Source organism: Enoplosus armatus, chromosome 7 (genome assembly GCF_043641665.1).
Source record: "Enoplosus armatus isolate fEnoArm2 chromosome 7, fEnoArm2.hap1, whole genome shotgun sequence".
NCBI lineage: Eukaryota > Metazoa > Chordata > Actinopteri > Centrarchiformes > Enoplosidae > Enoplosus > Enoplosus armatus.
The window spans coordinates 892,501-909,831 of NC_092186.1; the positions used below are offsets into that span (position 1 = coordinate 892,501).

The 17,331-nt window shown below is 47.7% G+C and overlaps 1 protein-coding gene across 1 annotated transcript in view; it reads right to left on the bottom strand.

Annotated features, from left to right (window-relative positions):
* Window positions 1–17,331, bottom strand: part of patj (PATJ crumbs cell polarity complex component) — a 96,182-nt gene that overhangs the window by 8,408 nt on the left and 70,443 nt on the right. The window contains exons 30-36 of the mRNA XM_070908664.1: window positions 16,503–16,699; window positions 14,924–15,015; window positions 1,709–1,793; window positions 1,043–1,135; window positions 353–451; window positions 192–257; window positions 1–43 (exon numbers count right to left, since the gene is read on the bottom strand). The exon at window positions 1–43 is cut by the window's left edge and continues 42 nt beyond it. Coding sequence (XP_070764765.1) covers window positions 1–43; window positions 192–257; window positions 353–451; window positions 1,043–1,135; window positions 1,709–1,793; window positions 14,924–15,015; window positions 16,503–16,699 — 675 coding nt within the window. The remainder of the gene's footprint in view (window positions 44–191; window positions 258–352; window positions 452–1,042; window positions 1,136–1,708; window positions 1,794–14,923; window positions 15,016–16,502; window positions 16,700–17,331) is intronic.

The window sequence follows — 17,331 nt, forward strand, 5'->3', positions numbered from 1 at the left end:
ATGCTGCTGTCTGTTTACTGGAGCTGCTGTGAGACCTGCAGGACTGGAGACACACACAGATCAGATTAAATGTATTGATCGTCTCCGACAGAACAGAGGGAGGATACAAACTGAAGAAACATTAAATATCACATAAGAGTTCAGCTGAGGTTTATAATATGAAAGTATGAACTCAGTTATTCTGTTGTTACCTGCTGCTCCAGCGAGTCCTTCGGAGCCTGCAGATCATTTTCTGGAGACTCTGCAACTTTCAGCCTCTGCAGGAAAAACACACACACATTCAAGGTCAAAGAGAATACTTGAGTATTCGTGGTACTGCTACTTTTACTTGAGTGAAGCGTCTGTGTGGCACCTTCTTGAAGGTGTCGGTGTCTCTCAGACTCTTGGGGGCGCTGTTGCTGCTTCTGTTTCTGTTCCTGTTGTTCTGTTCTGCTTCATCACTCGTCTCGTCCTGTTCAACAGATCACAGATCAGTTTACATTTTCATATCTCTGTGGGCTGCAAACAGTGGTTCATCCCTCTCTAGTTAAACACAGCCCCTAACCACAGAGGGGGTCAAGGGTCAAAGGTCAACCTAATCCATCAGTCACTTCGTTTCAACAACACTTTTCAGATCCAGAGGTACCAGCTGCTTCACAGATGCACACTTATAAAATGCCAGTCAGGTGGGTTTTTAAAAGTTTTTAAAAATGTGACTCAGCTGATCTGATACTGAGGGGGAGTTTGGTCCCCCTTTGTCTCAGGATCTGATGTGGTTGTCAGATCTGAAGGGACTTGGTCCAGAATAACAGACCAGAAGCTAAACAACGGAGAGCTTCAGAAGTAACCTTAAACTGAACAAATCGTTGTTTGCAAATGGGTCAGAAAATGAGAAATCATACATATACATGCCTGCCCCCCTCCCTTGTTGTCCCTCCAACCACCCCCCCTGCTGAAATGTATAATATAAAGTGTTGTTCTGTTAATGCCCCGTGGAGCTTATTCTTTATCTGCACATCTCCAACGTGGAGGACTTAATTTGAACTGAGCTGATGAGACTGACCGGTGCGTCCGATGACGGGTGGAGCGTCAGGCTGCTGGGGTGGCGGGGTCCGTCTGTGGGGGCGGAGACTCTGAGAGGAGCTGGACAGACAGACTGACACACACACAGAACATAAAAGGTCAGTCTACAGGTGCCTTTCTGGTCTTTCCACCTCCATGAATGTCTTTTATCCAGAAGCATCATGTTCAAGATCAGTGATCTTTACAGGCGTTTGTACCTTTGGACAGAACCGGGCTAGCTGGTTCCCCCTGCTTCCTGTCTCTATGCTAAGCTAGGCTAACCATGTCCTGTCTCCAGCTCTACAGCTGTGCAACATACTGACGTAGGACAAAATGCTAAAATATAATTAAAATATAATTTCTCTCTATCAGATCAGATCAGTTCAGGTCAGTTCAGTTCAGATCAGATCAGATCAGATCAGTTCAGTCTGGACCAAATAAAAGAATGATCCATTGTTGTCTCTTAGTTCTGGTCCAGTTCACAGACAAACATGAAGTTTGTCTGTGGTTTCTTTTCCTTTCACACCACAAACAAACCCTCCTTTTCAGGGGGTCTCAGGGGGTCTCAGAGGACCTCAGAGGGTCTCAGCCCGGTTGTTTAATCGCTGTTTGATTGACAGCGTTTACATGAGCCTAAATGAACAAATATGGATATACGTGTTGTTACCTCTGAGCTGACAGGGCTGAGGACAGGGGGAGGAGGGGGAGTCGAGAAGGGAGGGACGGCCATCTGGTTTATAGCATCTTCACTTCTACAGAGAGAGACAGAGACAGAGTGAGACAGAGAGGGAGAGAAAGAGACAGACAGAGAGAGAGACAGACAGACAGACAGAGAGAGAGACAGACAGAGACAGACAGAGAGAGACAGAGAGACAGACAGAGAGAGAGACAGAGACACAGAGAGAGAGAGAGAGACAGACAGAGAGACAGAGACACAGAGAGAGAGAGAGAGACAGACAGACAGACAGACAGAGAGACAGACAGAGAGAGAGACAGAGACAGACAGAGAGACAGAGACACAGAGAGAGAGAGAGAGAGAGAGAGAGACAGAGACAGACATCAGTTCAGTTTTGGCTGCAACATGAAAACAGAAGAGAAACAACAGAAAGACATTTTCATGTCTTCTTCAGTGACGGAGTTTAACATTAAAGCAGAGCTTCACCACCTGAGCCCCCCCCCCCCCCCCCCCCCCCCCCACACACACACACACACACACACACAGAGCACGTCAGCTCGGTGTTTCATTATCTTCAGAGTCCCTGTGAGAGCAGAACAGAGGAGCTGCAGCCTGCAGCAGCACTGCAGTGCACACACAGGGCTGCAGTAACACACCTGCTGCAGAGACACAACACAGACACACACACCTGCTGCAGAGACACAACACAGACACACAACACAGACACACACCTGCTGCAGAGACACAACACAGACACACAACACAGACACACACCTGCTGCAGAGACACAACACAGACACACACCTGCTGCAGAGACACAACACAGACACACACAGACACACACCTGCTGCAGAGACACAACACAGACACACAACACAGACACACACACCTGCTGCAGAGACACAACACAGACACACAACACAGACACACACCTGCTGCAGAGACACAACACAGACACACACCTGCTGCAGAGACACAACACAGACACACAACACAGACACACACCTGCTGCAGAGACACAACACAGACACACAACACAGACACACACCTGCTGCAGAGACACAACACAGACACACAACACAGACACACACACCTGCTGCAGAGACACAACACAGACACACAACACAGACACACACACCTGCTGCAGAGACACAACACAGACACACACCTGCTGCAGAGACACAACACAGACACACACACCTGCTGCAGAGACACAACACAGACACACAACACAGACACACACCTGCTGCAGAGACACAACACAGACACACACACCTGCTGCAGAGACACAACACAGACACACAACACAGACACACACCTGCTGCAGAGACACAACACAGACACACACCTGCTGCAGAGACACAACACAGACACACAACACAGACACACACCTGCTGCAGAGACACAACACAGACACAGACACACACCTGCTGCAGAGACACAACACAGACACACAACACAGACACACACCTGCTGCAGAGACACAACACAGACACACACCTGCTGCAGAGACACAACACAGACACACACACCTGCTGCAGAGACACAACACAGACACACAACACAGACACACACCTGCTGCAGAGACACAACACAGACACACACCTGCTGCAGAGACACAACACAGACACACAACACAGACACACACCTGCTGCAGAGACACAACACAGACACAGACACACACCTGCTGCAGAGACACAACACAGACACACAACACAGACACACACCTGCTGCAGAGACACAACACAGACACACACCTGCGTGGAGGATGACTTCACTTCCTGTCGGTCACACAACACTGAATCTAATGAGATGTAGCAGCTCTTATTTGTAGCTTCAACGTGTTTGGCGATGATAAATAAGCTTCTGTCTGCATTCTTGTCTTAAAGATGAAGTCCTTGTACGAAGCCTTCAGTGTCCCAGAGGGACGTCTCAGAAATGTCCTCGAGTGATGTCACCTGAGTCGGTTGAAGACTACGAGTTTGAAAGTGAAAACAGTCTGTTGGTGTGGAGTTAAAGAAGAGAGCTGACCAGAGATCTGTAGCTGCTGCTCAGCTCTGCTGCAGGCTGGAGGCTCCAGGCTACATTAGCCGCTACTAGCATGACACAGTCTGCTAACTGGAATAAAAAAGACTTTTCAAATGTAAAGAGTCTCCGCTGACACCTTTCAGCCTGTCGATGCCTCAGTGGCTCACTTGTGACCTTTAACCTGCGATGGTCTGGGATGCTCCTATTGGCCAGCGTCACTAGCCACGGATGTTGTCAAATTCGGGGAGAGGTGGCAAGGAGTTCCATTCTCGAGTCTTTCTGTCAGATGCGGCGTCGTTGTCTTCCCCTCATGTCCTGACATCAGAGAGTCTGACTTTGGCATCATCAACTGTGTTTCTGAGCAATTTCATCTGTCAAAGTTCATGAAGCGGAGGATGCTGAGTGGACTTCCTCTGCTCCATGTCTTCTCTCCCAGCAGCTGGTGACTCACTAAAAGCTCCTGATGGGAACATCACTGTAGTCAGACGTCAGCTCCGCGGGCTCGGCTCAGGGAGAAATTACATTTATCAAATCAGCATCTCAACACTAACAACAACAGCAGGCCTCCTGGGTAACGGAGCGGGAAACTACAAAACCAACAGCACATCCCCAAAGTGTGCTGACGGACAGGAAGGAGGAGGCAGCGAGGGAGGTGATATCTGGAGTCTGGCACAGAGGACAGCTGCTACATGACGACATATGGTACGAATCCACCATCAGGCGCTTCAAACCGCCGCGGAGCCGTCTGAAGCCGACTGAAGCCGACGCCTTTGATTTGAGGCATCGGCACTAAATGGAGCATCTGTGAAGCTCCCCGAGCGGCAGCAGGGACGACGGAGGGAGGCTCTGTCTCAGAGGGGGCATCAGCAAGATCCTCTTTTTATTTAGACCCCATCATTAGTGCTCAACAGGGGCTGTCATGGCAGCGGCACCTGGAGAGGACACGGTCCATGTTCCTTTTACAAATGTAATGTGTTAGAGATCACCTGTCAATCAAACAGTGTGACATCTCTGGAGTTCCTGTAGGTGGCGCTGCTTTCTTGGCTTGTCTGTTTAGCTGCAGCATACAGCTGGTTAACACTATATGACCACGTGTATGTGGACACCCAAACATTACCGCAGTATATAATCTACATGACATCTTTCATAGAAACGTGTCAACATCACTTACGTATTGTCAACTCTTGTCAACAACATCTTTTATATACTGAACATTTTATATTGTTAATCTCTATTATTGTATATTTGAATTTCAGATTTTGGTGTTTTTAAATTGAGAGTGTCTTCGGTGGTATCCATGAAGACGATGATAAACTTGAACTTGACGTACAGTACGAAGAATAAAGTTTCCAATAATAAATATGCAATGAATAAATATTCATTTGGATTTAAACAGAGTCCTGCTGGTGATCAACAGCTATGTTTAAAGTCGACCTAACTGACTGAAATAACACCTGAGCTGCCTCCAGCTTCCATATAATTAGTACCAAACAACACAGTTCTTCCCAGGAAACCTTTTAGAAATCATAAAACACTATAAAATAACAGCGCAGTAAAATAAAGTGTTTCTCTGCAGCTTTGTATCCGTCAGCTCTGTGTTCACTGTCAGCAGACAGGAAGTGATGCTGTTAGGAGGCATTCAGGGTCACTGAATATTAAGAGACACGTCGGCACTGTTTCATTTCATCACAGTCAGAGAAGGCTGGGAGCTTGAAAAGTGTTCAGTATTTTATTAAAAGAAATCAGAGGAGATGATAATACATCTGTTCAGTAGAAACGTTTTCTTCTCTGATCACTTAAATCAGCTCAAGACCCTCGAAATCACAGACACATTGTTCTGAACAGGAAAGAAATTATGGCTGGAATTATGAACTGAACTTCATCAAAGAGAATTATTATCAGCTGTTCTCCATCAAAAGGCACCATCATTATCATTATCATTATCATTATTATCTATTGTACTATCAAAGATGTTTATCTGGAGTCTCTCAGTCTGATGAAACTTCTTCTGTGAAAGCATCAATGATGACATGATGATTTCCTCATCATCTCATCTATTATAGAACAGACATTAAAGAGCTCAATGATGAAAACAGACAATAAGAAAAGCAGCCAGTCTGCTGCTCCTTCACTGAAAATACAAACCTGTCATACTCGGTGGGTCTGTACACGTCTCTTACACTACAGAGGGATCACTTCACAGCAGAGACTACAGACTGCATCAGCTGTTCAAATGCCTAAAAACAATACGTTTACATTAACTCTCACATACGACCTGAAAACCTCTGAGGGAGGAGGTGGACGGAGGGAGGAGGTCGGGGTGGATGGAGGTTGGGGTGGACGGAGGTTGGGGTGGATGGAGGTTGGGGTGGACGGAGGGAGGAGGTTGGGGTGGACAGAGGTCAGGTGGACGGAGGGAGGAGGTCGGGGTGGACAGAGGTTGGGTGGACGGAGGTTGGGGTGGATGGAGGGAGGAGGTCGGGGTGGACGGAGGGAGGAGGTCGGGGTGGACAGAGGTTGGGTGGACGGAGGTTGGGGTGGACGGAGGGAGGAGGTCGGGGTGGATGGAGGGAGGAGGTTGGGGTGGACAGAGGTTGGGTGGACGGAGGTTGGGGTGGATGGAGGGAGGAGGTCGGGGTGGACGGAGGGAGGAGGTCGGGGTGGACAGAGGTTGGGTGGACGGAGGTTGGGGTGGACGGAGGGAGGAGGTCGGGGTGGATGGAGGGAGGAGGTTGGGGTGGACAGAGGTTGGGTGGACGGAGGTTGGGGTGGATGGAGGGAGGAGGTTGGGGTGGACGGAGGGAGGAGGTTGGGGTGGATGGAGGGAGGAGGTTGGGGTGGACAGAGGTTGGGTGGACGGAGGTTGGGGTGGATGGAGGGAGGAGGTTGGGGTGGATGGAGGGAGGAGGTTGGGGTGGACAGAGGTTGGGTGGACGGAGGGAGGAGGTCGGGGTGGATGGAGGGAGGAGGTTGGGGTGGACAGAGGTTGGGTGGACAGAGGTTGGGGTGGACGGAGGTTGGGGTGGACAAAGGTCGGGGTGGATGGAGGGAGGAGGTCGGGGTGGACGGAGGGAGGAGGTTGGGGTGGACAGAGGTCAGGTGGACAGAGGGAGGAGGTCGGGGTGGACAAAGGTCGGGGTGGACGGACGGAGGAGGACAGAGGTTGGGTGGACGGAGGTTGGGGTGGATGGAGGGAGGAGGTCGGGGTGGACAGAGGTTGGGGTGGACGGAGGTTGGGGTGGACGGAGGGAGGAGGTTGGGGTGGACAAAGGTCGGGGTGGACGGAGGTTGGGGTGGACAAAGGTCGGGGTGGATGGAGGGAGGAGGTCGGGGTGGACAAAGGTCGGGGTGGACGGAGGTTGGGGTGGACGGAGGGAGGAGGTTGGGGTGGACAGAGGTCAGGTGGACGGAGGGAGGAGGTCGGGGTGGATGGAGGGAGGAGGTTGGGGTGGACGGACGGACGGAGGAGGTTGGGGTGGACGGAGGTTGGGGTGGATGGAGGGAGGAGGTCAGGGTGGACAGAGGGAGGTTGGGTGGACGGAGGTTGGGGTGGACGGAGGTCGAGTGGACAGAGGGAGGAGGTCGGGGTGGACGGAGGTCGAGTGGACAGAGGGAGGAGGTCGGGGTGGACAAAGGTCGGGGTGGACGGACGGAGGAGGTTGGGGTGGACAGAGGTTGGGTGGACGGAGGTTGGGGTGGACAAAGGTTGGGGTGGACGGAGGTCGGGGTGGATGAAGGGAGGAGGTCGGGGTGGACGGAGGTTGGGGTGGATGGAGGTCGGGGTGGACAGAATTCATTGACTTTAATTCAACACACAGAAAGACGCATTAAATGGGAACATTTCCAACTCTGTCCTCCAAACTGTGTCTTCTCTTTTTCCGTCCATCTGTCCCTCACGCTCTCGTCCTCCCTCCATTACCATTGTCTTTGCCCAGTTACTGACCCGTTCCCAATTACTGTTAATGTCTCCTTGGTGAAGGTGAAGCCGACAGGAAACAGGATTTATGGGTCGGCCCGCTGCTGTCAGCCAATCATCCACCTGAGCAGGTTAATCAGTTCAACATTCACACTGAACCTGACGACTCATCGTCTAAGTGTCTCGTCAATGTAAAGTCTGTCCTGAAGGTGGCGCTAGAGAACAGATCATGGGGTCAATTAAGTCTAAAGGGTTCATCCTTGACCATGTTCATCTGAGCTGAGCTCCACCAGCAACAACAGGTCATAACTGTTTATTAAGATGAAATCAACACCATGATGTTTGACATCAAATTCAATCCTGTCACTCTAACTGTGTGGGGGTGTCGGTCCTTCCTGTTTTGAGCACTTATGTCTAATTGATCGGTCTGTGCAGTGTTCGATCAGTTCAGCAGCTTCTCTCATTGATCCGTAAGGTTGCTCCTTTGTGTCGGCCACAGAAACAAGACAAACGCCCCCCCACAGTCACCCATCCACAGTGAAGAAGGTAGTTTTGTATTTCTTTCTCACCACATTGTGAGTTTAATAGTTTTTTCTTTCTCTGTGAGTCACGTCATCTGAACGCTGTGGCAGACGAGTGTCGTGGTGTCTGAAGCTCCTCCAGTAAAATTATTATTTGATCGCAATGAAACTCCACTTCATCAGTGTTATTACGCAGTATGTCAGAAGAGGGACAGGCATCACGATGGTCCGACCAGGCCTGTTTCCATGGCGATGCGCTCCGAGGCTCCCGCCCTGTTGACATCCGATTGCTCATTGCCGTGGCGACCTTTATCCAGAGATAAATCATTCAGCGGCGGCCCGTGGACACGACTTTAACGAGATTTTGTCACCTGGCTGAACACAGCGAGAGCGGCGGCGTCCTCCTGCCCCGACACACCGACGGGTTCAATCAGAGCAGCCGCAGGGAAAATAATCGACATCGTCATAACGGGAGAGTCTGGCTGAGATCCAACACTGACTGAACACAAGCTTCCCTGCAGAGATCTGACACGGGGGGGGGGGGGGGGGGTCATGGGAGGACCACATCATCTCTGTTCAGATGTAATCATCCCAGTGTTTAATACAGACACGACAACATGTCCTTTATCTGCACCGTGTTCAGGACCTGAAAACCACTTAAACTGCTTCAAATATTCATGCTGAAGAAAAATCAATACACACTTATTTTTTGGGAGTTTTTCCTGGAGTGGGTCTGAGGACAGAGGGCGTCGTGTGCTGTACAGACTGTGAAGCCCTGTGAGGCAAATAAAACTGACTTGACTTAAAGCGTTCTGGCTCCATCACTCAGAAATGACACCACAAAGATGTTTCAAAGCAGCCACAACTCCTAGAAATTACATTTATATACGACTCATTTACAAAAGCAAACGTGATGCCAAGAGATGATGTTTTTTATCAACATAATGAGGTTTATGTTAATGAACGTGTCTGGCAAGTCTGTTAACACTGAACGTGTCAGTAAAATGTTCACTGACAACGTATTTCATTTGTGTAGATGCTGCGACAGCCGACACATATATGACCACATCGTCTGCATACATCTGAAAACCTCCAAGACGTGATTCTGAACTGATACGACATCATGTGTCCAAAAACACGTCACCACTGTGTTTTACCTCAAGTTTCAAATGAGGCTGAAACTGGGTCTATGTGGACTTTGGACTCTGCTGTGAAGCTGTTATAACAGACCTGCAGTGTCTACAGTCTGATATCGTTTCTCCTCTCTACTCCACGCGCTGGGCGTCGACCCCGTCGACCTGGTTCAGGACCTGATCTTGTCAACAAGACTGTGTGATGTTTTTGGATTAAATGTGTTTAGCAAACCATCAACACTCCTGTCTGCAGGTTTGTATCCCAGCGGCATTCGACCATTTCCCTCGCTGTCAAACGCCAACGCAGCAGCTGTCAGGATGTGACAAACGTCAGCGGCGTCGCTCGTACCCGCCGGCAAAACACGCCTCAACGCTGACATGACTATGAAAAGACTTTACATCCAACTTGCATCAACTAAATGCTGGTGAAGAAGCTGATCAGCACCCATGAACTTCATTTGGAGGTCTGTTAACATTAAGGTGGAGGTGATGGTTCATTAAATACACAGCAGTTGTATCATCTGCAGATTTTACAGCAGCACTGACAAGAAAATGACTCTTGATTGAACAACAGTGGGATGCTTCCAGCTCGGTAACAGATGTAATGACTTAATGTGATTTATGTCGCATGTTGACATGCGAGCGTTTAATGAGCCCTGAACGCAGCAAACAGCCCATCAGTCAGAGACGAAGGTCTTTAGTAGAGTCTCCGTTCTGATTGACACACTCATCCATCTTCATTTGTCAGACTGAGGAGGGAAATGTTTAAATATTCAGCTTACAGGCGCTGCAGGGTTCAATACAGACTGAACAGATAACGTCTGTCTGCTCTTCTCACTCTGTCTCACCAGTGGTGGAGTTTGAGGGTGGAGCAAGAGGACAGATCATGGGAATATCTACGACTACTACTATATAAGACAGTTTGGTCCTGATGGCGGCGCCTTCCTGTGACGTGATGAGCTGCTACGTTAGAAAAACTTGACTGAGAGATCAAGCCGTTCAGCTACCATGTGATCTCTAACAGCAAGCGTCATGTGATCCAACGCTGCAAGGAGTTCTGGTCCCCCTTCCTAAACAAACACTTCCTCGTGAGAGGCTGGAATTCCCGACGAAACTCCCGACTGGAGCCCAACCATCTCATCAGACTGGACAAAGTACCGGAAACACGCTTTGAAACGTACTTCCACTAGCACTTGTTTAAGGACAGGAAAGATCGTTGTCTGGTTTGATGCAGAAAAAGTCAGAAGCCACTAGAAGCACAAGACGCAACATATTTAGTAGTCTTGCATAGCCTGACGTGTCTCCTGACGTGTCGCCAGACGTGTCTCCTGACATGTCTCCTGACGTGTCTCAAGACGTGTCTCCAGACGTGTCAGAAGAAAATAAATGCAAATTTTAGAAAAGTCCAGCTAAAAGTTTTTGAGACATCTTGATTAAAAGGACATGTGTCCTGGTGGCACGAGAGGAAAGCTCAGGGGTCACTATGATGATGATGATGATGATGATGATTCTTCCCCTAGTGACTGAATTTGCCAGCAGTTTCCAAGAATAACTGACTCTGGTCCAAAGTGGTGGACAGACTGATGGATGGACAAACCAACATCCCCGTTCTTACAGGGACAAAACTTCAGCAGTTTGATTAAATGCTGTGTCCTGATTAATGTTTCTGCTCCTCTCTGTGATGTGACTCACATTTGATGTTTTCTCCACTGCAATAATCAGCATGAAGTCTTGTTTATCTTGTTTCCATCTGCATCATCAGATCCCCGGGTACACAACAACCTACATACGTGTTGTTTCCAGACGAGGATCCTGCTGATGATCCTGTGGATTTATGACAGACTCTTGTCGTCTGTCTGTGGGTTCATAAATCCTCCCTCCTGACTCTAAACATCCTCTGAAGTCTGTTACTGTCTCTCAGTTTGGTCTCTTAATGAATTAACCGAGAGGCTTTACGGCGCAGCTTTAAATATTCATGTCAGTCTCTTACTAAAACCCCACCTGGATGGGGTTAACATTACAGGAGGAGGTGGGGAATGAAATAGCCACTCTGCTCCTCTGTAAAGGAACTCCGTCTGGAACAATTAATTCATTTAACTCATTGTTCCAGACAGCATTTTAACCATCGGGAAATCACAGGATACGGTAATCCTAATACCCGTTCAGGAGGACAAAGACAGAAGAGAAAGACTAAAGCCTCCCCAGAGGTGTGCCGGAGAGTTAAGGGGAGGCAAAGATACTGCGTGAGGTGAATTTGAGTCAAACATCTTCCGCCTTCTCAGAGTCATAACTCAGTCAGATCTTAACTCACAGACATGAAACACATGTTCAATCATTCAGTGTGACGTCCACGTCCAGAGGAGGTCATCGTTGTCTCTGATGTCCATCAGAATAAACCTCCAGAAATCCACTCAGACATCGGAGAAGAAAGACGCTGCAGAACCTGCCTGAGAATCCTCCTGTTTTTACGTTTCCTTCAGTGTCTCAGTGATCAGTGACACTTGTCTGTCCGTCCATCATGAGGACGCTGCAGACAGGAGCTGCTAACAGCTGATTCAGCTGCTGTGATGCAGACAAACACGTATATTAACATGCCCTGCTTTCACCCACACAGCTGATCAAAGTCAGAACACGTTCACCCTTTAATCTTTGGGGTGTCTCATGTTACTCCGTGACGCCATCCATTGTTACACTCTTGTTACTGTGTCAGTTAAAACAGCAGATTTTACTCCAGTGAATGAAAACATGGATAAACTCTGCAGATAAGAAGAACAAACATGGGTGTGATTATCCTCTCGGACCGGTGCAGGGCCAGCCTGCACTTTAGATCTTGCCTGACAGAGAGGCTAACCCGGCCCGGGGAGCCTTGGTAAAGTACACCACACCTGCTCGCTTCAAAGCTGCAAATCAATCCCAGCAGCAGAAAGCTCATTTCTGCAGCTGAGGAGGAGGAGGAGGACCGGGAGAGTTTAATCTCCTGTTGCAGAGATTCCCCGTTCTCTGCTCCTCTCCCGTCGCAAAGGACCTGTCTTGAAAGTGAAGGACTGTCTCCTTCTGTTACCTTTCATCGACTCCAAATTCAGCGGCGTCTTAAACTGAGAGCTTTGTGTCAGTTTGACGCTGAGCAGAGAGCTTTGTCTCCGCTGCCTGAGACTCTGCCTTCACATCAGACAGCAGGTTTTAATTTGGGAAGGAAGGCTGTTGTCTGTAGCAGAGCGTCCCTGTCTTCAGTCAGCGGAGACGGAGACGAGTGCATCAAACCATGTTGTACAGATGCTCCAGTGAAAGCTGAGCGACACGTTACAGCCTGAGACATAATCTGACTGTTGTTCAGCCCCGTGTGTCTTCTTCGTGTGATGCGACTCCATCCGATTGGCTGAACTCGAATCCCTGCCTCTGATTGGCTCTCCAGTAACACCTTTGCCTTTACAGCTGCTACTAGCAGGCAGAACAGACACACACTGACACATTAGCCCTTTACTTTGTTGTTTTGGCTAACATGTTAGCAAACAGCTGCCAGCTTCCATTGGAGTCGTGTTCGTTGCCACCTGATGAAGGCCCTGTTCAGACCTGGTACTGACATCCGTCCTGGGTGAACCAATCACACGTGGACAGCTCTAATACCAGGTGTGAATGCACACATTCTTTCAGCAGTGTGTACGTGAATGTGGGCACTGAAGGATCACCTGGAGGACTTCCCAAGGTTTCTTCCTCGTCCCTCCTCATGTAGTTCTTTGAGGGGGGTTTCTTTATGGATTTTATATTCCTGAATCGAGGCTCTAAGTACAGAGGCTGTCGTGTGCTGTACAGATTTTGGGCTGAACATAATTAAAAGTGACTTGATGTAACAGCTCAGTGTGCCGTCTGTATGAACCTACATGTTGAAGGAGCCTGGAGCAGGAGAAGGAGAGCGACAGCTAATTTCAGAGTAATCTCGGCTTCTGCCACCACGGGGGCCAGACCCAGACAAGGGGACTTCCACAGACCACTTACTGACATAGTTAGACGCGGGAAGAGATATGATTAAGTATGTGTCCCGTGGTGGTTTGAGCAACCACATTTTAGTTTGTGTTGAAAGCTTCTTGGACGCATTTCCACTTGATCCTCAGTCGTATTCGTGTAGCGTCGTGTGTGTGTGTCATTTTACTGCTGTAGATGTTTCAGGTTGAACTACTTTATATACTGTTGTTTATCTACAGCGATGCATCCTATTCTATAAGATCAGCATGTGTTTGTAGCGTCGCCGTCCTGTGAGAACCACGTATCTCTACAAAGTCGACGATGCATTTTCTATGAAAGTACAGTCCTTGAGTAAATGTGCTTAGTTACAACAGTTCATGTGTGTCTCATGATGAAAATGTGTGTTTACTTGTTATCCCTCAGCTGCAGTTGTCTTTTCATGTATTTGACTTGGGTTTTCCACTGTCAGGTGGCGGCCATGTTGGCTCTGAGCTGTTAGTTTCCTTCAGGAAGCTTCCAGCTGCTGCAGCATCGTGATTGTACCTGTTTCACTGTTTCCAGCTTTCTCTGGTTTGTTCTATTCTCGTCGACACCCGGTCCCTGCTGCCGCTGCGATGACCCAATTTCAGCACGAGAATCAATACAGTTTCATTCGATCAAATCCAGAGAATCGGTGAAAATGTAGGCAGAGAAGTCACAAAGGGAATGAAGACTGAGACGGTGGTGGAGCGTCTGGCAGCTCCTGCTGAATGTGAGGCTTTCACAGTGATGTAAACACACGTTTCCCTCCATCACCACCGTGTAAAAGGCCGGGAACTCTATTGTGTTCAAAGAAAGGGAAGCTTCTGACCTAATAAGAGTGGAATCAGTGTGGAAGAAAAAGCTCAGATCTCCTCAGCTCGTCTTCCACAGGTCGGCTCCGCCGTCTCAGGGAGGTTTGGCGATGGCAGCAGGTGAGGCAGCATTTAATTGAAAAGAGAGTTGCTGTTTAACAAACACTTCACGTCCTCCTGTCCCTGAACACATCGCCGCCTGCCTGCCTCTACCTGCTCAGAAAAACATCTTCCTGCTCTCTGGATCCTTCATGTCCTCCGCTCTCAGACACTCATGATGATTTCAGAGTGTTTCTCATATAATTATAAGAGTCCTCTCAGGCAGAACGAATGTTTTTTCTTTCTTTCTCTTCTCACATATTATTACATTCTGACTCTACATCATTTCAGTTTGACCTGAAAACAAACAAAGACGTAAAGTGTGAAATATACAGACATCCTTACAGGAAAGATTAACATTTATTTCAACCGGCTGTATTTCCCATAAATGAGGCTGTTGAGTCACTTGGCTGGTGCTGACTTTGCACTCTGTTGTGGAGATTCGGGGACAGGAGGAAACAGAACAACGTGTATCAGGGCAGCTGCAGGAGCCTCCTACAGACTGACTCAAAGGAAACCGTCGTGTTCCTTCAAGACATGCTTCAAAAGATCCAAAGAATAAATGATGAATTCAAAGTGAAGAAGATTTGACGGAAGATGGAAAATACTTTATTATTTTGAAAGTCTACGAAGGAACGAGTCAGGAGCAGACTTCACAGTCACTGCCATCCGGTTGGTTCTTTTCAAAAGTTTCCCAGCATGCTTTGCAGCCCTACCTGAGCAGGATGAGCTTCACCTTGGAGGCGGCGCTCTTAATGATGGCCGAGGCGTTCTGGTGACTCCGCCCATAAAGAACCTGGTTGTTAATCTAACAGACAGACAGAGAGACAGACGTACTGATAACTAACCTCATTTCCACTGAACACAAACATCACATTATAATCAATAAACCATAAACATGATCATCAGTCACACAATGAATCATTATTAACTCTGACTTCATCTCACGCATGTAGTCAGCTGACAGCCAGCGTTCGGAGCTCAGTTTTATTTATTTATTATCCATTATTATTATTATTATTATTATTATTATTTATTTAATCTCCTCATAATAAGCAAAATATATGTAATCAGCCACACAGAAATTAACTATTTATTATTCTATTATTCTTTTTACTTTAAGTATTTATTGATTTATTTTTCCTCAGTCCTCTTTTCTCTCTCTTGATTTTTAATATAATCATATTTTGTTTATGTTGTTGTTTTCTTTTGTCCTTGTTTGTTGTTCAGCTCTGTGTCTTTGTGCTGTGTTTACATTGTTACATATACAACATACATATATATATGTCATTCTTGTTATCGTTGTATATTAAATTACATTTTGGCCAAAGAAAGTTATTAGTTATTGGTTTTTCATAAATTTCTTTTAGGAAAAAAAAAAAAGAAATATTTCAAGAAGAACACAAACCTCCTGCAGCAAGTCAGCTCTGTGACCACATGACAGATGAGTCATAGCAACACACACACACACACACACGCACACGCACTCTCACACACACACACACACACGCACACGCACGCACACACACACACACACACACACACACACACACACACACACGTTTAATTGAGACGGGTGTTAATTGAAAGGTCATTGAGCTGTAAGGCCGTAAACTAGCGAGTTAGAAGCTACCAACATCTCCAAATGTTAAATCAATATCTCATCTATAACACACACACACACACACACACTCACACACACACACACACACACACACATACACTCACACAGACACACACAGACACACACACAGACACACACACACACTCCCACACACACACACACACACAGCCTGGGTAGAACAGTAACATCTTTTCTTGTTTCTATCGTCTCTCTCTTCTTTGTGTGTGTTTTTCTCTCTATTATGTTGTATTATACATGAACCTGATGTTTTATATGTTTATGGATTTTTGCACTAATGTGTCTTTTTTTATGCAAATGCCTCTGTGACTTTGTGTGTGTGTGTGTGCCTGTGTTAAAATGTCCTTGTGTGTGTTTTAGTGTGTGTTTCAGTGTGTGTGTGGTGTAATTGCCCAGGCTTCCGTCGGCTGAACATCCATTTTTCATGGAGCCTGTGACACAGCTGTAATGAGGAGGGGGCGAGCGAGAGAGAGAGGATCTCAGTGTTTCTCTGTTTAATATTTATAAACTGGACCCGTGCAAACGCTAAGCAGGTGTAACATTTGCCATGTTGACCATCTTAGCTCAGTGAGTCAGCATGCTGCAGGATACAGTGTGATGTAAATGATATAAAGCGATGTAAGCTAACAGTGGAGCTGATAACGAGGTCTCACCTCCAGCAGCTCGTCTCCGACTCGGATGCGTCCGTCTCGAGCGGCTGACCCCCCGGGATGGAGTCCCACCACGAAGATGCTGAGGCGGGAACGATCCCGGTTTCCCGCCAGACTGAGACCCAAACCCTGCCGCTCCTTCTCCAGCTCCACGCACAGCAGCTCCCCCCGCAGGTCTCCATAACGCTCACACCAACGCTCTGCAGGAGGAGGAGGAGGAGGAGGAGGAGGAGGCAGAGAGTCAAAGTTCCAGAAGTAAGAAAACCTCATTGAAAGTTTGTAAAAACTCAAATAACTACAAATCCTGGTGAGTTTCACGGACAATAAAAGTAAGAACTCATTCTGCTGCGCTGGTAAACTTTCAGGAGATGATGATGATGACGATGATGATGATGACCAGTTTCTGAGTTGTAGAGTGTTGGACTCTATATTACTTGTTATGAGTGCATTCAGTGTCTTTGGTGTTATGGTCCTGAACCCTGTTAAGGAGTTATATTGTCAGACACACAACCAACTCATTAACATGGGAATGTTTCCATCTCAACCAAGCATGGAAGAGATGAAGAAAAGACTAGAGGAGAGCAGTGATGAGGAGGCAAGGAGAAGGGGTGTGATGAAGAAGGGAAGGAGAGGAGGAGAGAGAAAAGGGGGGAAAGAGGAAGAAGAGGAGGATTTAAAAGGCGAAGGAGAGGAGGAAATAATTATATGAGAGAAAAGAGGGAGAGGAGAGAAGACAAACAGAGGAAATGAAAGAGAGGAGGATGAGGAGGATGAGAGGAGGATGATGAGGATGAGAGGAGGATGAGGCTCGGTGGGAGAAGAGGAGACAAGC